At 45.3% G+C, this 22563-nt stretch overlaps 1 protein-coding gene across 2 annotated transcripts in view; it reads left to right on the top strand.

The window, feature by feature from the left end:
• The window catches only part of DENND1A (DENN domain containing 1A), a 235816-nt gene that overhangs the window by 152665 nt on the left and 60588 nt on the right, over positions 1–22563 (top strand). For both annotated transcript variants that reach the window (XM_070758843.1, XM_070758844.1), the window contains exon 13: positions 6493–6618. In XM_070758843.1, the coding sequence (XP_070614944.1) occupies positions 6493–6618 (126 nt within the window). The remainder of the gene's footprint in view (positions 1–6492; positions 6619–22563) is intronic.

Here is a 22563-nt window from a genome sequence, read left to right as displayed (position 1 = left end):
TCCTACCCTCAAAACGTCGCTACAGAGCACTGCACACCAAGACAACTAGACACAAGAACAGTTTTTTCCCGAACGCCATCACTCTACTAAACAAATAATTCCCTCAACACTGTCAGACTTTCTACTAAATCTGCACTTCTATTCTACTAGTTTTTCTCATCATTCCTTTCACCCATTTCCTCCCATGTTGACTGTATGACTGTAACTTGTTGCTTGTATCCGAAGATTTTTATTAATATTGCTTCTTCATTGCTTATTTGACCCCTATGACAATCTTTAAGTGTCGTACCACATGATTCTTGACAAATGTATATTTTATTTTATGTACGTTGAGAGCATATGCACCAAGACAAATTCCTTGTGTGTCCAATCACACTTGGCCAATAAAATTCTATTCTATTCTATTCTATTCTTATACACCAAAAATATGGTGTGTGTATATATAGATATAGATATAGATATTTGGGCGATGTTTGACTCCCTTTTTAAAAGCCGCTTGCCTTGAAGGAGGCTTCTTCCACTCCCTTCTTCCCAGCCTTCTTCCCTTTGATACCGTGTTTTGCAAGTTCGGTGTTTTTCCTTGCTTTTTATTCATGTTGACAACTCAAAAGCCATGGATCTAATTAAAAGAAATTCCTCTCGCACCTTCGCTGAACCATTTCATTATGCCGCACTGCACAGATTGCATTTCGAAACATGGTGATAGCTTAAGTCTGACCTTTCCTCCCCAACTGCCAAGAGTATAGAAATGTGCTTTAGACACACACACACACACACACACACACACACAAATCTAGGACTGAGTTGTGCGTCTCTGCGACGGCTCTGGGAAGACCTGCTCCTATCGTCCACGTTAAGGGCAGCCTGGCCGTAGGGACCTCTGCCATCTAGCAAGGGGAGATGCCGAAGTTGTGGACAACTTTCCCAAAGAGCGTAGAACGGGCTGTTTTTGACACTTCCTGTTTCTCAGGATGGAAGCATTTCAGACCATGTGTTGCTTTTAGGATTCCTCTGAGTCCCATACAGCAAAGGACTGCCATCTTTGGCGCTACTGAGGCCGGCGCAGGTGTGTGTGCATCCGGTGAATGTGTGTGCAACCATTGGCGTGAGATTTGGCATCTGCGCATGCACAGCAAGTGAAATCTCACATGAGGACACGTGCAAGAGAGCGAGATATCGGCGATTTTCGCCAATATTTTTGCTTCTGTGCATGCACAGAGGCAAAACATTGCCGAAATCTCGCTCACGCATGTTGTGGTTGGCTCTGGGCCAGCTCCTGCAACAGGGAATTTTGACGTTGGTCTAGGGGAGTCCTCAAGTTCACAGAGACTTGTATTATTGCCAACGGCGTCTGATAGTGAAGATTCATTGCCAAGGTCAGATGGTGGGGAAGCAGAATCGGACGGAGAGATAGGTGCAGCCAGCCCATTAGTTAATGACCCCATTAGTGAGACGTCAGACTTGGAGGAGGATCAGTGGATAGATGCCCGTATGCGCAGGCTCATGGCTAGAAGGGAGCAACTGCACAGGTATCGTCGGAGATAAGGGAGAACACCTGTTGCTGAGGCAATTAGGTTAATGGGGTTGGTGATAAATTACCGGCGTTGGGGAGGGTGCATGTGGGTGTTTATTCATTTGGAGAAGGATCATTGCCAAGGTTTGGACTATTCCAGGACTTCTGTTGACTATTTGGACAATTCACAGTTAACTCTTGTGGACTCAAAGAAGGGGGAGCTGTGCGGAATCACAGCTGCCTTAATTGCTCTCATTTGTTCCTGCTTTTGACCGCATTCCCAGGACTGTTATCTAGGTGGGAGAAATTTGACTCTGCTTAAACGTGTGTGCTTTTAACACTGTTTCAGATAAACTACTTTTATTTCTTCTGAGCCGGTGTGTGTGTGTTTGACTTTGCATTCCTCTCTCACTGGGGGCTGTTAACGAGAAGCCCGGCACAACAGCGCGAGCGTCTTCACATGAGATTTCTCTTACTGTGCATGCGCAGAAGCCAAATCTCACACGGGGTGTGCGCACGCATATCTGGGACGCACAGCTGCATGTGCGTCCCGAAAATCGCAACCGGAGCATAGCACCTGACTATTCCAATAGCGCCACAGCACGGGTCCCACAGATCTAAAAGAATCTTGAAGAAGCAATAGATCTGTGATGGCGAACCTAGGGCAAGTGCACCAGAGGTGGCACGCAGAGCCCTCTCTGTAGGCCCATGCACTGTTGCCAGCTGCTCTTATGGTTTCCGGCGCTAGCCAGGTAGTTTTTGTGGGCGCCGGAGCACTGGAAAACGGCCTGAAAACAGCCCAAAATCAGGCTATATTCTAGGCTGTTTTCTGGGTAGCTTTCAAGCCGTTTTTCAGGCTTTTTTCTGGCCATTTGGGGAGCTGTTTTTCACGCTCTTCTCAAGGCCATTTTCAGGCCGTTTTCTGGGCTGTTTTCAGGCCGTTTTCTGGCCATTTTGGGGGCTGTTTTTCAGGCTATTTTCAGGCTGTTTTATGGGCTGTTTTCAGACTGTTTTCCAGGCCACTTTCTGGCCATTTGGGGGGCTATTTTTCAGGCTCTTTTCAAGGCCATTTTCAGGGCTGTTTTCAGTTCATTTTCAGGCTCTTTTCAAGGCCATTTTCAGGCTGTTTTCTGGGTTGTTTTCAGACTGTTTTTCGGCCACTTTCTGGCCATTTGGGGGGCTGTTTTTCAGGCTCTTTTCAAGGGTGTTTTCAGGCTGTTTTCTGGGTTGTTTTGAGGCTGTTTTGGGGGGCATTTGGGGGTTGAAAGAGCATGAAAAATGGCCTGAAAACAGCCCCAAAATACCCCCCCCAAACAGGCATCTTTATGAACTGTGGACTTCAGCTCCCAGAATTCCTCAGCCAGCATGAGCTTAGGCAACTTTATGAACTGTGGACTTCAGCTCCCAGAATTCCTCAGCCGGTATTCCCTGAGGCAACTTTATGACTTGTAGACTTTAACTCCCACAATTCCTCAGCCAGCATGCGCTGAGGCAATTTTATGAACTGTGGACTTCAGCTCCCAGAATTCCTCAGCCAGTATGCGCCGAGGCAACTTTATGACTTGTGGACTTCAACTCCCAGAATTCCTCAACCACCATGCGCTGAGGCAACTTTATGAACTGTGGACTTCAGCTCCCAGAATTCCTTAGTCGGTATGCGCTGAGGCAACTTTATGACTTGTGGACTTCAACTCCCAGAATTCCTCAGCCAGCATGTGCTGAGGCAACTTTATGACTTGTGGACTTCAGCTCCCAGAATTCCTCAGCCAGCATACGCTGAGGCAACTTTATGACTTGTGGACTTCAACTCCCAGAATTCCTCAGCATGCGCATGTGTTGGCTGAGGAATTCGGGAGTTGATGTCCACAAGTAATAAAATTGCCAAGGTTGGAGAGCCTTGCTTTAGAGCATCTGAGGCAGACATTTGGGACCTGAATACTTCTGCTCACTTTGGAGAATTTGTCCAAGAGCTGTGCCAGCCAAGATTTGCTCAGTTCCTGTCATGGAATGTTCTTTTGTGTCGATGGTAATGAGACCATCGGGCTGTGTTCACCTGAAGTGTGCCGCTTTGTGAATCAGGCAATTAAACACCTCCGGCATGAAAAGAAGAGGGCAAGAAAGGTTAAGTGCGACATCCTCTGTAGCACAGGTGGCAAGAGCTTCTGAGAACCTTGAGGATGCTGGAGGAGTGAAGGGTAGCACCTGTTGACAGGTGGGCAACCGTTGGCATCCGGGCTGGGGCAGATCAATCCCATCTGCTCTAATGAGAAAAGGCGGAGAGTCGTATTAGTCAAAAATGGAATTCAATGCAGAGAAAAGTAAAGTCCTACACCTCGGTAAGAAAAACCAAAGATATACGGGCTGCAGGAATGGTGGACAGTGTTCCCTCTAAATTTTTGGGGGGGTGGGCGGAAAAGTATAGTGTCTGAGCAGCAGTCCCTTCGGGATTGGGCGGCAAAGAAATTATAAATAAATAAATAAATAAATAAACAAACAAATAAACAAACAAACAAATAAATAAATAAATAAAAAACCCATCCTGTTTTGCCTCAGAGAATTTCAAAATAAAATACTGTACTGTGTGTCTATAACAGTGAGCTCATAATAGGGCAACTCTATCAATATCAAAATGCCACTTAAATAGTTGAGCTAGTTTCAAACTAGATTTTGATTTTCTTTCTCTCTTCCTTACTCCCATTCTTTTTCTTTCTCTTTTCCTTCCTCTCTTTTTTCTATCTGTTTCTCTCTCTTCCTCTCTCTCTCCTTCCCTCTCACTCTTTCCCTCTCGGCTTCTGGGCAGGTTAAAACTCTGAGTTGATGATGATTTTTAAGTGAGCGATTGCTCACTGCTCAGCTTAGAGGGAACTATGATGGTGGAAGGTCTTAAGCATAAAACGTATCAGGAAAAACTTTATGAACTCAATCTGTATAGCCTGGAGGACAGAAGGAAAAGGGGGGAACGTGATCGAAACATTTAAACATGTCAAAGGGTTAAATAAGGTCCAGGAGGGAAGTGTTTTTAATAGGAAAGTGAACACAAGAACAAGGGGACACAATCTGAAGTTAGTTGGGGGAAAGATCATAACGCAACATGAGAAAATATTATTTGACTGAAAGAGTAGTAGAACCTTGGAACAAACTTCCAGCAGACGTGGTTGCTAAATCCACAGTAACTGAATTTAAACATGCCTCGGATAAACATATATCCGTCATAAGATAAAATACAGGAAATATTATAAGGGCAGACTAGATGGACCATGAGGTCTTTTTCTGCCGTCAGATTTCTATGTTTCTATACATATAAACTGGGTGAAACCATACTCAATAGCAATGACTGCAAGAGGGATCTTGACGTCTTGGTGGACAACCAACTAAATATGAGCCAGCAATGCGCAGCAGTTACACCCATATAACATCTATGCTCCGTGAGCTGCACTGGCTTCCTGTTAGTTTCCGGGCACAATTCAAGGTGTGGATTATTACCTATAAAGTCCTATGTGGCACATGGCCAGACTATTTACGGGACCGCCTTTTGCCACATACATCCCAGAGACCAATAAGACCACACAGAGTTGGCCTCCTCCAGGTCCCGTCGACAAGGCAGCGCACCAGGGGAGGGTCTTCTCTGTGGCTGCCCCAGCTCTATAGAACCCACTACCCCTCTAATGTCCGTACTGCTCCCACCCTGCTGGCTTTCCATAAGCCCACAAAGACCTGGCTTTGCTGGTATGAATCAACAACTATAATGGCCAAATTGTATGAATGTCATTTACACATGTTGATGGGTTGGTTTACTATGGCTTTTAATTAATGGTTTTATTGTTTAGATTTTATATTTGACTTATTTTTATTGTTTCTGTAATTTTTACTGTTGTAAACCACCCTGAGTCCTTTGGGATTGGGCGGCCTAGAAGTCTAAGTAAGTAAGTAAGTAAGTAAGTAAGTAAGTAAGTAAGTAAGTAAGTAAGTAAGTAAGTAAGTAAGTAATAAAGAAACAACGTGACAAGTTTGTGGGTGGGGAACAAGGGATGTGAACTTTCAACTGGTCAGATTCAGATTTCCCGGTATAGGTGCTGTTATGGTTGGCTCTGGCCCAGCTCCTGCCCCAGGGAATGGGGAGGTGGATGCAGGGGAAACTTCAACATGTCACAGGCCTGTGTTATTGCCGACAGAATCAGTTCAGAGTTTAGTTTCCTCGGATGAAGAAGAAGGTGGGAGTGACTCGGCAGAGGGGGGCTTGGCACACAGCCAAGGCAGTCAATCTCCCTTATCTTCCATTGATTCAGATGAAGACGTTTTGGACCCACGCAAGCGCAGAATTATGCGTAGAAGAGACCAAGTAAGAACATATTGCAGGAAATAAGGGAGGCCACCTGTGTTTGGGCGGGGCTCCAGTAATTAGGGCTGCTGCTATAAATAGCAGCATGTGGGTTTGGCCGTTGTGGAAGAATATCTGATCACAGTTCGTCTGGAATCTTGTGTTGTTGGACTTTGTTGCTTTTTCACGCCTTTGAAACCAAAGCAGAGCAACATGTGTGTGTGTGTCTCACTTCGTTGGAAGAAGAAGGGGTGTGAAGTTTCTTCACAGCTGCTGGCTAAGTACTTAATGACTGCTTAAGGGAAATTGTACAGACTACCCGGTTGTTTTGGGAAGAGTGCTCTTTGCCATGCAAAAAGAGTTCTTAGTTTATTTTGAATTTTGTGATAAAGAACATTATTTTGAATTTTCAAACATGTGTGTGTCTGAAATTTGTACCCTTGAATTTTCAGGAGGCTCCTATCAGAGAGCCTGGCAGAACAGGTGCTAGGGTGGTTCCGGCAATAAATTGGGACTTTGCAAAGTACTTTGACTCAGACTCTGATTTACCTGGAACTTTGACATCCCCCACTTTCCAGTCCTTCCCATTTAGTCACAGCAAAAGCCCTGCCTGGTTTTCCTTTCCCGATAGACACGTTTCTCCTTCTTGTTCTTCTCCCAGATCTCTGCGCTGAAAAGCCGGTTGAAAAAGGTCTCCATGACTACAGGCGACGGAGTGGCCAGAGCGTTCCTGAAAGCCCAAGCCGCTTTTTTCGGGAGCTATAGAAACGCCCTGAAGATTGAGCCGGTAAGTATGAAGGACGGATCTCTTGAGGTTGAAGAGAAAGGCCAGGTGTGTTTGTGTGGTGGGCATGTGGTGCATTTCTTCCCAACTCAGTAAAAATGTCAGGTATGAGCATCGTCTCTATGGTGAGTTGGATTCCCAGTCATGTAAATAAGGATTCTGGGCACGATCCAGCCTAGTCCATCATTGTAGATTTTTTCCCCTTGATTTTATGACTTGTGGACTTCAACTCTCAGAATCTCTCAGCCAACATGCGCTGAGGTAACTTTAGACTCCAACTCTCAGAATTCCTCAGCCAACATGCACTGGCAACTTTATGACTTCAACTCTCAGAATTATTCAGCCAACATGCGCTGAGGTAACTTTAGACTTCAACTCTCAGAATTTCTCACCCAACATGCGCTGAGGCAACTTTATGACTTCAACTCCCAGAATTCCTCAACCAACATGCGCTGAGGTAACTTTAGACTTCAGCTCCCAGAATTCCTCAGCCAACATGCGCTGAGGTAAGTTTGGAAGGAAGGAAGGAAGGAAGGAAGGAAGGAAGGAAGGAAGGGCACTTAGACTTATATACCACTTCATAGTGCTTTTACAGCTCTCTCTAAACGGTTTACAAAATCATCAGATATTGCCCCCAACAATCGGGGTCCTCATTTTACCCACCTTGGAAGGATGGAAGGCTGAGTCAACCTTGAGCCGGTGGTGAGATTTGAACTGCTGAACTACAGCTAGCAGTTAGCTGAAGGAGCCTATAGTGCTGCACTTCAACCACTGCACCACCCTGGCTCTTACAGTTTGATTGCCCTTGGATGTCAAGAGGTTATTATTGTCTCTACCAATGGCCTCTTGCTACTGTTTGTTCTTCAGCTCTGCTGGTTTTCATCCTCTGTTGGCCATCCAGAGATGCCCTTGCAAGGGGGCAGCCATATTAGAATAGACTAGAGCTGGAAGGGGCCTTGGAGGTCTTCTATTCCAGCCCTCTGCTCAAACAGGAGACCCTATACCAGTGATGGTGAACCTTTTTTTGCTCAGGTGCCAAAAGGGCACACACGCGCACGATAGCACATGTAATCCATAATGCAATTCACTCCTCCCTGCATGGTGACAAAGGTGGATTTTTAGGAGTTTGCAAAAGGCAAGGAGGGTGGGGGCAGTCCTAATCTTCGGGGGGGCCGCCACAGAGAAGGCTCTCCCCCTGGGTCCCGCCAGACGGCATTGTTTTGTCGACGGGACCCGGAGAAGGACAACTCTGTGGGACCTAACCGGTTGCTGGTATTTGTGCGGCAGAAGGCGGTCCTGAAGGTATGCCCATGTCCACCACACTATCATCACCAGAGGTGGTTTTTCAGCAGATTCTGACTGATTCTGGAGAACCGGTAGTGGAAATTTTGAATAATTTGGTGAACCGTTAAATACCATTTTGGGCTGGCCCTGCCCCCATCTATTCTCTGCCTCCTGAGCCCCAGCTGATCGAGAGGAAATGGGGATTTAGTAGTAACCTTCCCCTGCCACGCCCACCAAGACACAGTCACAGAACCAGTAGTAAAGAAAATTTACTCAAATCTTACACATTTGCTCAAATTTCAGGTGTGTTTTTTGGTGAGTGTTGGCAGCAGTCCTGCCTCTCCACTCATCCAGCTGGTGTTTGGGTCTCTCTTTCCCAAACGGGTCCAAAGACGGGCTAGAAGAATGGTGGAAGGTCTTAAGCATAAAACGTATCAGGAAAGACTTAATGAACTCAATCTGTATAGTCTGGAGGACAGAAGGAAAAGGGGGGACATGATCAAAACATTTAAATATATTAAAGGGTTAAATAAGGTCCAGGAGGGAAGTGTTTTTAAAAGGAAAGTGAACACAAGAACAAGGGGACACAATCTGAAGTTAGTTGGGGGAAAGATCAAAAGCAACATAAGAAAATATTATTTTACTGAAAGGGTAGTAGATCCTTGGAACAAACTTCCAGCAGACGTGGTTGGTAAATCCACAGTAACTGAATTTAAACATGCCTGGGATAAACATAGATCCATCCTAAGATAAAATACAGAAAATAGTATAAGGGCAGACTGGATGGACCAGGAGGTCTTTTTCTGCCGTCTGTCTTCTATGTTTCTATGTTTCTAACCCTATTCTCCCAAATTCTGGCAAAATCTGTCTTTTGGACCTGCGAGCGAAGCCACTCGGTCAATACAACCGTGTGCGTTTTGTGGCTTCTGGGTTTTTTTATTTTTATTAGCTGTGAAATGCTAAAAGGTTAAAAAGATCTTTCAGGCAGCCTTCCACACAAACAGTCACTTTAATTGCTTAATATTGTGGCATTTTAAATATTTATAGCCGCATCACATGCTGGCGGGCGGAAAACAGAGGCAGTGGGCAACTCCATAAACTTTGCCCCCTGGTGGGGAACGAAAGGCCTGTTGCGCTTGCCTCGAGCGCCACCTGGTGGCCAGACGTGGCCCGTGAGCGTGGGATTCGGCAAAGGCTGGAGGGGGGGGGGTTCTCCTTTGCAGGCAAGACCCAGAGAATCGTTTAGAAAATGGGTGGGGGCTGCAATCTTGGAGACATGGCAATGAAGAAGTCTATAGACCAGTGATGGCGAACCTATGGCAGGTGGCACGCGGAGCCATATCTGCTGGCACGCGAGCCGTTGCCTTAGCTCAGCTCCAATGAGCATGTGTGTGCCGGCCAGCTGATTTTTGGCTTGCACAGAGGCTCTTGGGAGGGCGTTTTTGGCTTCCAGAGAGCCTCCAGGGGGATGGGGGGTGTTTTTACCCTCTCCCGGCTCCAGGGAAGCCTTTGGAGCTTGGGGAGAGTGAAACACGAGCCTAATGGGCCCACCTGAAGTTGGGAAACAGTCCGTTTCTGGCCTCCAGAGGGCCTCAGGGGGGGCATGGGAAGCTGTTTTCACCCTCCCCAGGCATTGAATTATGGGTGTGGGCACTCACGCATGTGTGATAGCACCCACCCACGCTCTTTCGCCTCCCGAGGAAAAAAAGGTTCACCATCACTGCTATAGGCTGTCTCTGTCAGACGTTTGTCTAATAAACTCAGATGAAGCCATTGGACGTGATCCTGGCTTGTCCAGAAATCCTAGCAACCTCCTGTGCTTAAGTTTTTGCTGCGTCTTTAGTACCTTGGGAAGGATTGGTTTCTTCATCCCTCTTTCCATCCCTCGGAACCACCACCCAACAAACCTCGAGGGTTTGTTCTTCTCATGCCTCACCAGCTTTTATGCCTTTTACCTGTCATCTCCTACCACAATCTTCTCATCCTCTGGAAACCTGCTGCTGGCATTGGACCATAATATCTCCGGGATCACCTTCTGCCGAACGAATCTCAGCGACCTGTTAGGGTCCCACAGAGTTGGCCTTCTCCGGGTCTAAACAATGTCGTCTGGCGGGACCCAAGGGAAGAGCCTTCAATTCAAAGTTGCAAATCTCTCTCTTTTTTTCTTGTTATTTACAAGATAAATTGCTGAGGCAATTTATCCAGCCCGCAGCAGCACACAAGATTTTACATGGAGCCGGGCATTGGAGTTGGGGGCGGGGAGAGACGAAAGTGCGAGGCCAGCTAAAGTTTTTATTTTTTTGAATGGCGAAGGTATTTCTTACTCTGAATGTTGCATGTCCGCGCGGACTCCCCATCCCCTTGTGGGCTGGCAGGGGGATGGAGGCGGAGAGGCCACAACTGAGAGGCTCGGCACCCGCCCATCCGCGGCAGGCGGGGGCGGCTGCGGCTCCCTTTCCTTCTCCCGCCGGCAGCCATCGCTGCAGGTTCCTTGGGTGGGAGCTGCCACTCCCTCTGGACAGCCCAGCCAGGCGGCCGTAGAAAGTGCAGAGATTATTAGAAAGTGGCAGAACCGGCCCGAGGAACTTGCAGCGACTGCTGCCGGCTTGGCTGGAGGCGATGACGGTGGGTGAAAGAAAGAGCCATGCTCGCGTGCCGCGAATGCTGGTGAGCATAGTTCCCTCTAAGCTGAGCAGTGAGCAATCGCTCACTTAAAAATCATCATCAACTCAGAGTTTTCCAAACCTGCCCAGAAGCCGAGAGGGAAAGAGTGAGAGGGAAGGAGAGAGAGAGGAAGAGAGAGAAACAGATAGAAAAAAGAGAGGAAGGAAAAGAGAAAGAAAAAGAATGGGAGTAAGGAAGAGAGAAAGAAAATCAAAATCTAGTTTGAAACTAGCTCAACTATTTAAGTGGCATTTTGATATTGATAGAGGTGCCCTATTATGAGCTCACTGTTATAGACACAGTATTTTATTTTGACATTCTCTGAGGCAAAACAGGGTGGGTTTTTTATTTAGTATTTGTTTGTTTGTTTGTTTATTATTTCTGTGCCACCCAGTCCCAAAGGGACTGCCGCTTAGACACTATACTTTTCCGCCCACCCCCCCAAAAAATTAGAGGGAACACTGCTGGTGAGAGAGAGTGAGAGAGAGAGAGAGAGGAGAGGAAGGAAGAGAGAGAGAAAGAAAGAAAGAGAAAACTGGGCAAGGAGTTGGGGATTTGCTCCACTTCACCTCCTCCTCCTCCCTCAAGGCGGCGGCATTAAGAAAACCGCAGGGTTTTTTTTATAGTCCGGCCCTCCAACAGTCTGAGGGACAGCGAACGGGCCCCCTGTGTAAAAAGTTTGGGGACCCCTGCTAGGCTATCCATGCCCAGTTCCCTTGGTCTCTCTTCGTAAGTCTTGGTTTCCAGTCCCTTATCTATTCACAATAATACCCAGTCTAGACTAGAGTTTTCCAACCTTGGCAACTTGAAGATATCTAGACTTCAGCTTCCTCAGGGTTCAAGAAAGCCTCCTATAACCTGGAGAGAGCGAAAAACGACCCAATCGAAAGTTCAGAAACGGACGTTCAGTTGGTCTGTAAGGCCATTTTTTGCCGTCCCAAGGCTTCAGAGACTTTTCCTGCGGCCTAGGGAGAGTGAAGACAGCTGGAAATCAGCTGGCCAGCACACACATGCAAATGCCCCCCTAGTCACAGCTGTCCTCTATCTTAACATGGTTTCATTGTTGTTCTGTCGAGCTCTCTGGTAGAATCCTCCCAAAAAATGCACAGATATAATTTCAGACACACACACGTTTGAAAATTCAAAACAATGCTCTTTATAATGAAAATTCACATAAACCAAGCCCTCTTTTGGTATAGCAAAGAGCACTCGTCTCCAAACAAACTGGTAATTTGTACAAGTCCCTTATGAGTTCTGTGATACTTAGCTTGCAGCTGTGAGGCAATTCACAGTCCTTCTTCTTTCACAAAGTGACACACACTTTGCTCTGGTTTAGTTTCAAAGTGGGGGGAAATCAGCACACAAAAGGTCAAAGTCAGTAAAGCAGGCACGAAACACAACGATCAGATAATCCTCCACAATGGCCAAACCCACAGGCTGCTCTTTATAGCAGCCTCACTAATTACCACAGCCCACCCAACCACAGATGGCCTCATTTTCTTTGATAATAATCTCCCAGTTGTTGCTGCCTATGCATCGCTCTCCGCATGCGTAGCTGTATCATTAACTCTTGTTCTGAATCCAAGGAGGAGCTAGATAATTGATCTCCTTCTGGAGCTGTCTGCCACACTCTCCTCCTCCCTGTCACTCATGTCTTCTTGGTCAGAAGAGCTTTCATCAGCAGATTCCACCGGGGGCAAAACAGGCCTGCAGCATGTGGATGTCTCCCCCACATCCACAGTCCTTGGGGCAGGAGCTGGGCCAGAACTAACCACAACAATTGTCTTAACATGCGTCAATTCCCATGATGGTGTGTAGGTGAGATCAAGCTACCTTAGTCTTATCATCCTGTAACGGATGGCGAGGTCTGATTATTGCAAGAGGCGACGTTGCAAGCGGCGTTAAGACGTTCAGGGGCCTGGGCTGCTGTTTGACAACACAGCCGTGTTCCAGCTTTTATCCCAGGGCTAATTTAACTTTAAAATGACGGTTATAATTCTTTAATCCCTGCGATTTTATACCTCTCTCTCCGCAGGATCCCACTTTCGCTGTTAAGTCACTGAATTTTAACAGCTGTGCCGTTTTTTATCGCCTGTATTGGAGGCATCGAGCTCCAAGGAAGGCGCTTTCTGCTGGGAGAGCTCCCCAGTTGACTTCCAGCGTATACGGCCTGTTTAGTTCTTCTCATTTGGGCAACGTTTACATGTGCTTTTAGTTTCGTTTCTGTAATTATCACAGAGGGGAGACATTGCCTCAATAATCCTCATTCCTCCTCCTCCATCAACTCCATCTCTACCTTCTTCCTTTTCCTTCTCCATATCCATCTTCTCCTCCTCTTTTCCTTTACCTTATCTCCTTCTATTTCACCTCCTCCTTCTTCTCCATCTTCTTCTCTATCTTCTGTTTTCTCCATATCCATCCTTCTCTTTTTATCTTCTCCTCCTCCTTCTCTATCCTTCTTTTCCTTCCCCATCTTCTCCTCTTTTCCTTCATCTTATCTTCTCCTCCTCCTCCTCCATCTTCTCCTTCTCTATTTTCTTCTTTTCCTTCTCCGTATCCATCTCCTCCTCCTCCTCTTTTTCTTTATCTTCTTCTCTTTCACCTTCTTCTCCTTCATCTTCTCTATCTTCTTCTTTTCTCCATATCCATATTTTCCTTCTCCATCTTCTCCTCTTTTCCTTTATCTTATCTTCTCCTCCTCCTCCATCTTCTCCTTCTCTATCTTCTTCTTTTCCTTCTCCGTATCCATCTCCTCCTCCTCCTCCTCATCTTCTTCTCATTCACCTTCTTCTCCTCCTCCATCTTCTTCTTTATCTTCTTCTTTTCTCCATATCCATCTTTTCCTTCTCTTTTTATCTCTCTCTTTCTTTTCCTTCTCCATCTTCTTCTCTTTTCCTTCACCTTATCTCCTCCTCCATCTTTTCCTCCTCTATCTTTTTCTTCTCCGTCTCCATCTTTTTCTTCACCTTATCTCCTCCTCCATCATCTCCATCTTCTCCTTCTCTATCTTCTTCTTTTCCTTCTCCGTATCCATCTTCTCCTCCTCTTTTCCTTTACCTTACCTTCTCCTCTTTCACCTCCTCTTCCTCCTCCTCCTCCTCCATCTTCTTCTCTTCTTTTTTCTCCATATCCATATTCTCTTTTTATATTTTCCTCCACCTCCTCCTCCTTTTCTATCCTTCTTTTCCTTCTGTCTTCTTCTCTTTTCCTTCACCTTATATTCTCCTCCTCTATCTTCTTATTTTCCTTCTCGACCTCCATCTCTTTTTCCATCTTCTCATTCTCTTTTTCTTCACTTTATCTCCTCCTTCTCCTCCATCTCCTTCTTCTCTATCTTCTTTTCCTTCTCCATATCCATCTTCTCATTCTCTTTTCCTTCACTTTATCTTCTCCTTCTCCTCCATCTCCTCCTTCTCTATCGTCTTCTTTTCCTTCTCCATATCCATCTTCTCATTCTCTTTTCCTTCACTTTATCTTCTCCTTCTCCTCCATCATCTCCTTCTCTATCTTCTTCTTTTCTCCATCTCTATCTTCTCATTCTCTTTTTCTTCACCTTCTCTCCTCCTTCTCCTCCATCATCTCCTTCTCTATCTTCTTTTCCTTCTCCATCTCCATCGTCTCATTCTCTTTTCCTTCACTTTATCTTCTCCTTCTTTGTTGTTCCCCCATCTCCTCCTCCTTTATCTTCTTTTCCTTTTCCACATCCCTCATCTTCTCTTTTCCTTCATCATTTCTCCTTTTCCTTCTCCTCCTTCTCCTCTCATTATTATTCTACCAACAACAACCGTAAGCAGCTTTACTTCCACTTACGCCTTAGTGTGATTCTTCTTCCTACTTCATTTGAAGAAAGGCAGTTGATGTCCACACAGCTGATTCCGTGACTTTGAGCTTTCTTTCAATCTGGTTAAAAATATCCTCCCGTCAAAATGAAGGTAGCCTCTCAGCCAGGCAGGCCTGACCAGCTGCCCCCTTCCACCTCTCTGCGCATTAAGCTGCTTCCTTAAAGGACTTAATTGCTGATTTGCTAGAATCCCCATAAGGTTCCTGGGTGTTTGTTTTTAGCTTCTCTTCAAGTGGGAAAATTGTCATTCTCCAGGTGCAGCTTTGGAATTTTTGCAAAAAAAAATGTACCGCACACAAAGAGAGTGAACAGTTTACAGCTTTGCTTCCTGCACACAAGTTGGGTGGGGGCAGGGCTGAAATCCAGCAGGTTCTGAAAGGTTCTGCAGAACCGGTAGCAGAAATTATGAGTAGTTCGAAGAACCGGCAAATACCAACTCTGGCTGGCCCCAAAGTGAGGTGGGAATGGGGATTTTGCAGTATCCTTCCCCCAGGAGTGGGGAGGGAATGGGGATTTTGCAGTATCCTTCCCCCAGGAGTGGGGAGGGAATGGAGATTTTGCAGTATCCTTCCCCCAGGAGTGGGGAGGGAATGGGGATTTTGCAGTATCCGTTCCCTACCGTTTCCCCGAAAATAAGACGTACCCCGAAAGTAAGGCATGTCAGAGGTTTTGCAGAATTTGCTAATATAAGGAACCCCCCAAAAATAAGGCATAGTCAAGTTTACATACGGTACGGTGGAAAAACATATGGTACCATTCAAAGCTGCTCATAGGCGGTACCGTAATAATGTGGCGTCCCCTGCTGGCCCCTTCCATCGCTTTGTACCATCCAGTACAGCAGACACAGTCTGCTGCTGTCTCACCGCCATTACAGTCTCCACTACAGTGCGTAGACTGTAGTTCCTCTGGTGGCCGGAAGCTGCAATAGCGGGAGTATACTGTTGTACCATATAAGTGCCGTCGTTTGTGTGTGTGGGTGCCATACTGACAGGTACCATACCGTAATCAGTGTACCGTACGGTACACTTTCTTTGGGGGTGTCAGCTTTTCTGCCTGTGAATTTGTCTCATTTGAGAAATATAAGACACCCCCCGAAAATAAGACGTAGCACAACTTTTGGAGCAAAAATTAATATAAGACAGTGTCTTATTTTCGGGGAAACACGGTAGGAATGGGGAAGGAATGGGGATTTTGCAGTATCCTTCCCCCTAGAGTGGGGAGGGAATGGGGATTTTGCAGTATCCTTTTCCTACGAAAGGTGAGGGAATGAGGACTTTGCAGTATCCATCCCCTGCCACACGCACCAAGCTAAACCCACAGAACTGGTAGGGAAAAATTATGAATTCCATCAAAGGGTGGGTATCCTCCACCCCCCACCCCCCAAAAAAAACCCCTACTGCAACTTTGTGCCTCTAAGAACGGGTCATGAACTTAAGAAGTTTCTGACTTTTTAAAAAATAGGCCTGCTTTTGCCAAAACAGCACCTATTTTGACCTGCAGTGTGCTTCTGGGGGGCTGGGAGAGTGAAAACAACTTCCCACACCCTCTGGATGCCCTCTGGAGGCCGGAAGCAGCCTGTATCTCAACTTCTGGTGAGCCCATTTGGCTCGTGTTTCACTCTCCCCGGGCTTCAAAAACTTCCCTGGAATGAGGGGAGGGTAAAAAAGCCCTCCCCCATTCCCCTGGAGGCTCTCTGTAAGCCAAAAACGCCCTCCCAGAACCTCTGTGCAAGCCAAAAAACAGCTGGACGGCACACACATGCACGTTGGAGCTGAGCTAGGGCAATGGCTCGCGTGGCAGCAGATATGGCTCCGCATGCCACCTGTGGCACCCGTGCCATAGGTTCGCCATCACTGGTATATAGAAACATAGAAACATAGAAGACAGACGGCAGAAAAAGACCTCATGATCCATCTAGCCTGCCCTTATACTATTTCCTGTATTTTATCTTAGGATGGATATATGTTTATCCCAGGCATGTTTAAATTCAGTTACTGGGGATTTACCAACCACGTCTGCTGGAAGTTTGTTCCAAGGATCTACTACTCTTTCAGTGAAATAATATTTTCTCACATTGCTTTTGATCTTTCCCCCAACTAACTTCAGATTGTGTCCCCTTGTTCTTGGGTTCAATTTCCTATCAAAAACACTTCCCTCCTGAACCTTATTTAACCCTTTGACATATTTAAATGTTTCGATCATGTCCCCCCTTTTCCTTCTGTCCTCCAGACTATACAGATTGAGTTCATGAAGTCTTTCCTGATACGTTTTATGCTTAAGACCTTCCACCATTCTTGTAGCCCGTCTTTGGACCCGTTCGATTTTGTCAATATCTTTTTGTAGGTGAGGTCTCCAGAACTGGACACAGTATATTCCAAATGTGGTCTCACCAGCGCTCTATACAGCGGGATCACAATCTCCTTCTTCCTGTTTGTTATACCTCTAGCTATGCAGCCAAGCATCCTACTTGCTTTCCCTACCGCCCGACCACACTGCTCACCCATGTTGAGACTGTTAGAAATCACCACCCCTATATAGGCTTTCCTCCTTAAGGAGAAGTTTGGGCTAGAATATCTCCAAAGTCCCTTCTGATGCTATTCATTCTGTCATTTTCTTATAAGGCTCGTAACGAGCCTCACAACTCGATTTCCCACCCCCCAACTTCCGCTCCGGAGAAGTTGGGACTCTGCTGGTTGTGCCGTAATTGTCATCCTATCACACGCAGAGGTGGCAAGAAGGATGCGCCAAGCTGCCTAATGATAGGAGATGTCTTCGACTCGGGGAAGGTCTGGTGTAGGTGGTTAAACTTCCCCCCATTGACAGATCGGCTGAATCGTGCTCCTTAAAGGAGCTGCGTTCATCTAAGCGGAGAAGGTGGGTGGAGAAACGCTAATTGAATTGCTTTTTCCCTTCCCCAACGAACTGGCAAGAGTTTTTGCAGGGACTGAAATATGCATTTTGCAAATTGGAACTGCTCTCTCTCAGTCTCTCTCTCTCTTTTCCTCTCTCTCCATCTCTCTCTCATTTCTTCTCTCACTCTCTCTCTCTTTCTTGCTACTTCTCTCTCTCCGTCTCTCTCTCTTTTCCTCTCTCTCCGTCTCTCTCTCTTTTCCTCTCTCTCCGTCTCTATTTTCCTCTCTCTCCGTCTCTCTTTTCCTCTCTCTCCGTCTCTCTCTCTTTTCCTCTCTCTCCATCTCTCTTATTTCCTCTCTCTCTCTCTACTTCTCTCTCTCCGTCTCTCTCTTTTCCTCTCTCTCCATCTCTCTCATTTCCTCTCTCTCTCTCTCTCCTTCTCTCTCTCCGTCTCTCTCTCTTTTCCTCTCTCTCCATCTCTCTCTCATTTCTTCTCTCTCCATCTCTCTCTCATTTTCTCTCTCTCTCTCTCTCCTTCTCTCTCTCCATCTCTCTCTCTTTTCCTCTCTCTCCATCTCTCTCATTTCCTCTCTCTCTCTCTCTCTCTTTTCCTCTCTCTCCATCTCTCTCTCTCTCGCTACTTAAAATAAGCTCCTGTTGGGTGCAGCAGCCAGGAGATTTATGCAGATAGCGATTGGAGGAGTTGCTTCAAATTCCAGCCAGGGCTGAAATTCCTGCAGTCACCTGATGGTGTATTATGGAGTAACATGCCTTTTATGATAATTGGATACTCCATTTCTGTCTTCACTCCGTATTATTATCACCGTTGTTGTTGTTAGTATTATGCGCAAGACAATTAACACATCACAGAGGCTTCACCTGGTCTCCTTTTTTGCATATCTCTTGACACTTGCGTGTATATGTTGGTTTCTGTGCTTTAAACTTGGTTATCAGCTGGGCAGATTTTGTAATGGTCCTGTTTGTGGTGGAATATCCATATCTCTAACTCTACATCCGTTATCTCTAACTTTACATTGAACTAGATCCGTCTATAACTACATCTATATCATCTAGATAGATGGCTGGATGGATAGGTAGGTAGGTAGATGGTTGGTAGGTAGGTAGGTAGGTAGGTAGGTAGATAGATAGATAGATAGATAGATAGATAGATAGATAGATAGATAGATGAGATAGACAGACAGACAAACGGATGGACAGACAGACAGAAAGATAGATGAGACAAACAGACAGACAGACAGACCAATAGATAGCTGAGATAGACAGACAGACAGAGATATGGATCGATCGATTAATAGAGATATTGAGATTGATGAGAGTGCGGGAGATAGACATTGATGATGTAGGTAGGTAGGTAGGTAGGTAGGTGGATGGATGGATGGATGGATGGATGGATGGATGATGGATGGGGAAATGGAGAGATACAGATATTAATTGAGATAGATGAGAGTGGTGGAGAATGGTAGATGTTGATGATTTAGGTAGGAAGGTAGGTAGATTGATTGATAGATTTAGATTGATAAATTGATAGAGATATTAATTGAGATAGATGAGAGTGAGAATATTGATGATTGAGGTAGGTAGGCAGAAAGATAGATAGATAGATAGATAGATAGATAGATAGATAGATAGATAGATAGATAGATAGATATTCCCCACCTAAAAGGACCATTTTAATCCAAAATCTGATAATATATGTTTATGCATATGGAAAAGAACTTATCCTTCCACTGATGGTTTAGACTAGAGCAAGAATTCTTCCCTAGAAGAGTGGATGTGTGGAAACCCAGTAAAACGAAGGAAGGAAAGGGGTGTTAAAAGAATAAAGTTTCAAAAAGGAAATCTTGTACTCTTGGAGATGACAATTCTAAAAAATACAGATAACTTGTGGATGCGGTTTGAAGTGGGTTTGTTTCCTGCAAACAACATAAGCTGACACACACACAAAGCATCCTTGAAGCTTCCTTGGCAGATGGCTTCAAGATTTCGGCATGGTGGCAAAGCAATCCTATCCAACAACATGCATACCAATCAAACATAACTTGGCCGTGACAGATGTTAGCATTCATGGCCCCCAGGCCTCCCAGCAAAGCCAAATCTTCATAGCCTTTCAGAAGGCCAGTAGGGTGGGAGTAGTGTGGACATCGAGGGGAAGGGAATTGATTCCATAGAGCCGGGGCTGCCACAGAGAAGGCCCTCCTCTGCGGTCCCAGTAACCTACATTGCTTAGTCGACCGGAGAAGGCCGACTGTGTGATCTTTTTAAATTTAATTTTAAATTTCTTTTTTATTATAAAGTTTTATTTATAAACATATATACATGACATACAAAACAAAGACATTTAAAAACATTGGACATTTGTGTAGCCAATCTGTGTTACAATTCTTATTGTGCTCACAACCTATTACACAACCATTTTTACATATTTATTGTAGACCAGTCATATACATTGATCTTATTTATATATCTAATCCTATATTTTTTCCCCATATACCCATTTATCACCAAGAAATATCTCTCTCCTTTTTTCTTTTTTTTTTGACTTTTCCATTCCTACTACTATTGTTATGACTAAATGTCATAACAAATGGCCGAGTGTTCGAAAACTTCAGATCGTGCAGAACGCGGCTGCGAGAGCAATCATGGGCTTTTCCAGATATGCCTGGTCACAATTCAAAGTGTTGGTAATGACCCATAAAGCCCTACATGGCATCGGACCAGAATACCTACGGGACCGTCTTTTGCCGCATGAATCCCAGCGGCCGATTAGGTCCCACAGAGTTGGCCTTCTCTGGGTCCCATCGACTAAACAATGCCGTCTTGCGGGACTAGATTTCTCACATATTTTGTATCTGCCTTGTTATAAGCTGCCCTGAGTCTCAAGAGAAGAGCAGCATAAAAATCGGATGGATGGAAGGAAGGAAGGAAGGAAGGAAGGAAGGGTGGGTGGGTGGGTGAGAGGGTGGGTAGGTCGGTGGATGGATGGATGGATGGATGGATAGATTAGATAGGTAGGTAGGTAGGTAGGTAGATAAATAGATAGATAGATAGATAGATAGATAGATAGATAGATAGATAGATAGATAGATCAATAGAAGGATGGATGGATGGATAGAAGGAAGGGTGGATGGAAGGAAGGAAGGAAGGGTGGTTGGGTGGGTGGATGCGTAGATAGATAGATAGATAGATAGATAGATAGATAGATAGATAGATAGATAGATAGATAGTTAGATAGAAGATAGATAGATAGATAGATAGATAGATAGATAGATAGATAGATAGATAGATCAATAACAGGATGGATGGATGGAAGGAAGGAAGGATGGATGGATGGATAGATAGAATGAAAGAAAGATTGATAGAAGACAGAGAGAGAGAGAGAGAGAGAGAGAGAGAGAGAGAGAGAGAGAGAGAGAGAGCCCTGGTAGTGCCTTATGAAATTGAGAATCCAAATAAAGAAGGGATATTTCCCCTAGAAATTGCGTGGGTTTGGAAGGAGAACTGCTCTTTTTCCAAATGTGTAGGGAAGGGAGGTAAGAGCTTGCAAACCCAATGGGTATCTCTGACCGTTTCGGGCTTCCTCTATGAGGAAGGTGTCAGCCCTCAGCGCTGTCGTTCTTTTTTAGAAGATTAAACCTAGAAGGAGATTTGGCCATCAACTATTCTGGTCTCCATGGAGCTCACGGTCCTTCGTTTTTCCCCCTCCATCTGAATTAGACGAATGCCGTGTCGCCTGGATTCTTGCCTAAGTGTTAACAAGTTCACTTCCCCTGCCGTGCTGTAACTATTTTCGTAGACTTTGTGCAGAAGTGTTAGAAGGGAAGTGGAAGGGGGGGGACTGGCGCTGTCCTGGCGGTCACCAATTACTCTTTTCTTTCCTTGGGAAACAAAAGGGGAAGGAGAAGTTGAAATTTGCTGTCTGTTGACCGAGTTCTGCCTACTTCTGAATTCCACGCCACTTGCGCCGAGCAGACTGTGTAGACACTTCGGCTGAATCCCCACCACCACCACACCACACACCTGAGTGTGAAATAAATGAGGCTGTTGTTGGAGTAGAGAGGCTACCAAAACGGGCAGACCAGGACATTAATGAGCCCCTTTCTGATGGTCTTGATGGACCTGCTAAGCCTAAACAAGACATGGTCAATATCGCCCCAAATTCTGACCGAGTTAGCTAGAGTAGGAAGCTGGGGAAAAGTATGACAAAGATAGGAGAAGGCCAGCCACTTCTAGATGGTGGCCAAGAAAATTAGATGTTGAAGAAGGGAGAGCAGAGGGGAAGAGAGAGAAGGAGGAAGAGGATGGAGGAGGAAGGGGAGGAAAGGGGAGGAAAGAGGAGGAAAGAGGAGGAGGACAAGAATGGAGGAAGAGGAAGAGGAGAAGGAAGAGGAGGAGGAGGAGAAGAAATGGTAATGAAGAAGTAATAATAACAAATAGTAATAATAAGAATTAGAAAGGAGGAGAAGAAGGAAGAAGAAGAGGAGGAGGAGGAGAAATAGTAATGAGGAAGTAATAATAACAAATAGTAATAATAAGAATTAGAAAGAAAGAGGAGGAGGAGGAGAAATAGTAATGAAGTAATAATAACAAATAGTAATAATAAGAATTAGAAAGGAGGAGAAGAAGGAAGAAGAAGAGGAGGAGGAGGAGAAATAGTAATGAGGAAGTAATAATAACAAATAGTAATAATAAGAATTAGAAAGAAAGAGGAGGAGGAGAAATAGTAATGAAGTAATAATAACAAATAGTAATAATAAGAATTAGAAAGGAGGAGGAGGAGGAGAAATAGTAATGAAGTAGTAATAACAAATAGTAATAATAAGAATTAGAAAGGAGGAGGAGGAGGAGGAGGAGAAATAGTAATGAGGAAGTAATAATAACAAATAGTAATAATAAGAATTAGAAAGAAGGAGGAGAAGAAGGAAGGAGGAGGAGGAGGAGGAGGAGGACGAGGACGAGGAGGACGAGGGCGAGGAGAGCCCCAAGGATCCCACTCCTCCTCCTCCATCTCCTCCTCCTTCTTCCTCCTTGTAGTGCAAATTGACCCTTCTTGGTTTGTTTATTCATTTGTAAACCCCAGTGAAATTGATAAAAATTTTGACATTTCCACCTTCCAACCCACGTGAAAGAAAAATGATAAAACAGTAGTCCTCCCTTCTTCTTCTTCTCCTCCTCCTCCTCCTGTTACTTGTTTTTGCTGGATCTCCAAGGCCCCCTCCCCACCTCATACTGAGGTCGCTCATTCCCCATAAGGCCCAGCGATCCTTTGCACCACCTCGCTTCTGGTC

Source organism: Erythrolamprus reginae, chromosome 8, assembly GCF_031021105.1.
Source record: "Erythrolamprus reginae isolate rEryReg1 chromosome 8, rEryReg1.hap1, whole genome shotgun sequence".
NCBI classification, from domain to species: Eukaryota; Metazoa; Chordata; class Lepidosauria; order Squamata; family Dipsadidae; genus Erythrolamprus; species Erythrolamprus reginae.
Note: the sequence above shows the minus strand (reverse complement) of the source record. Positions and strands in the feature narration are given on the sequence as shown.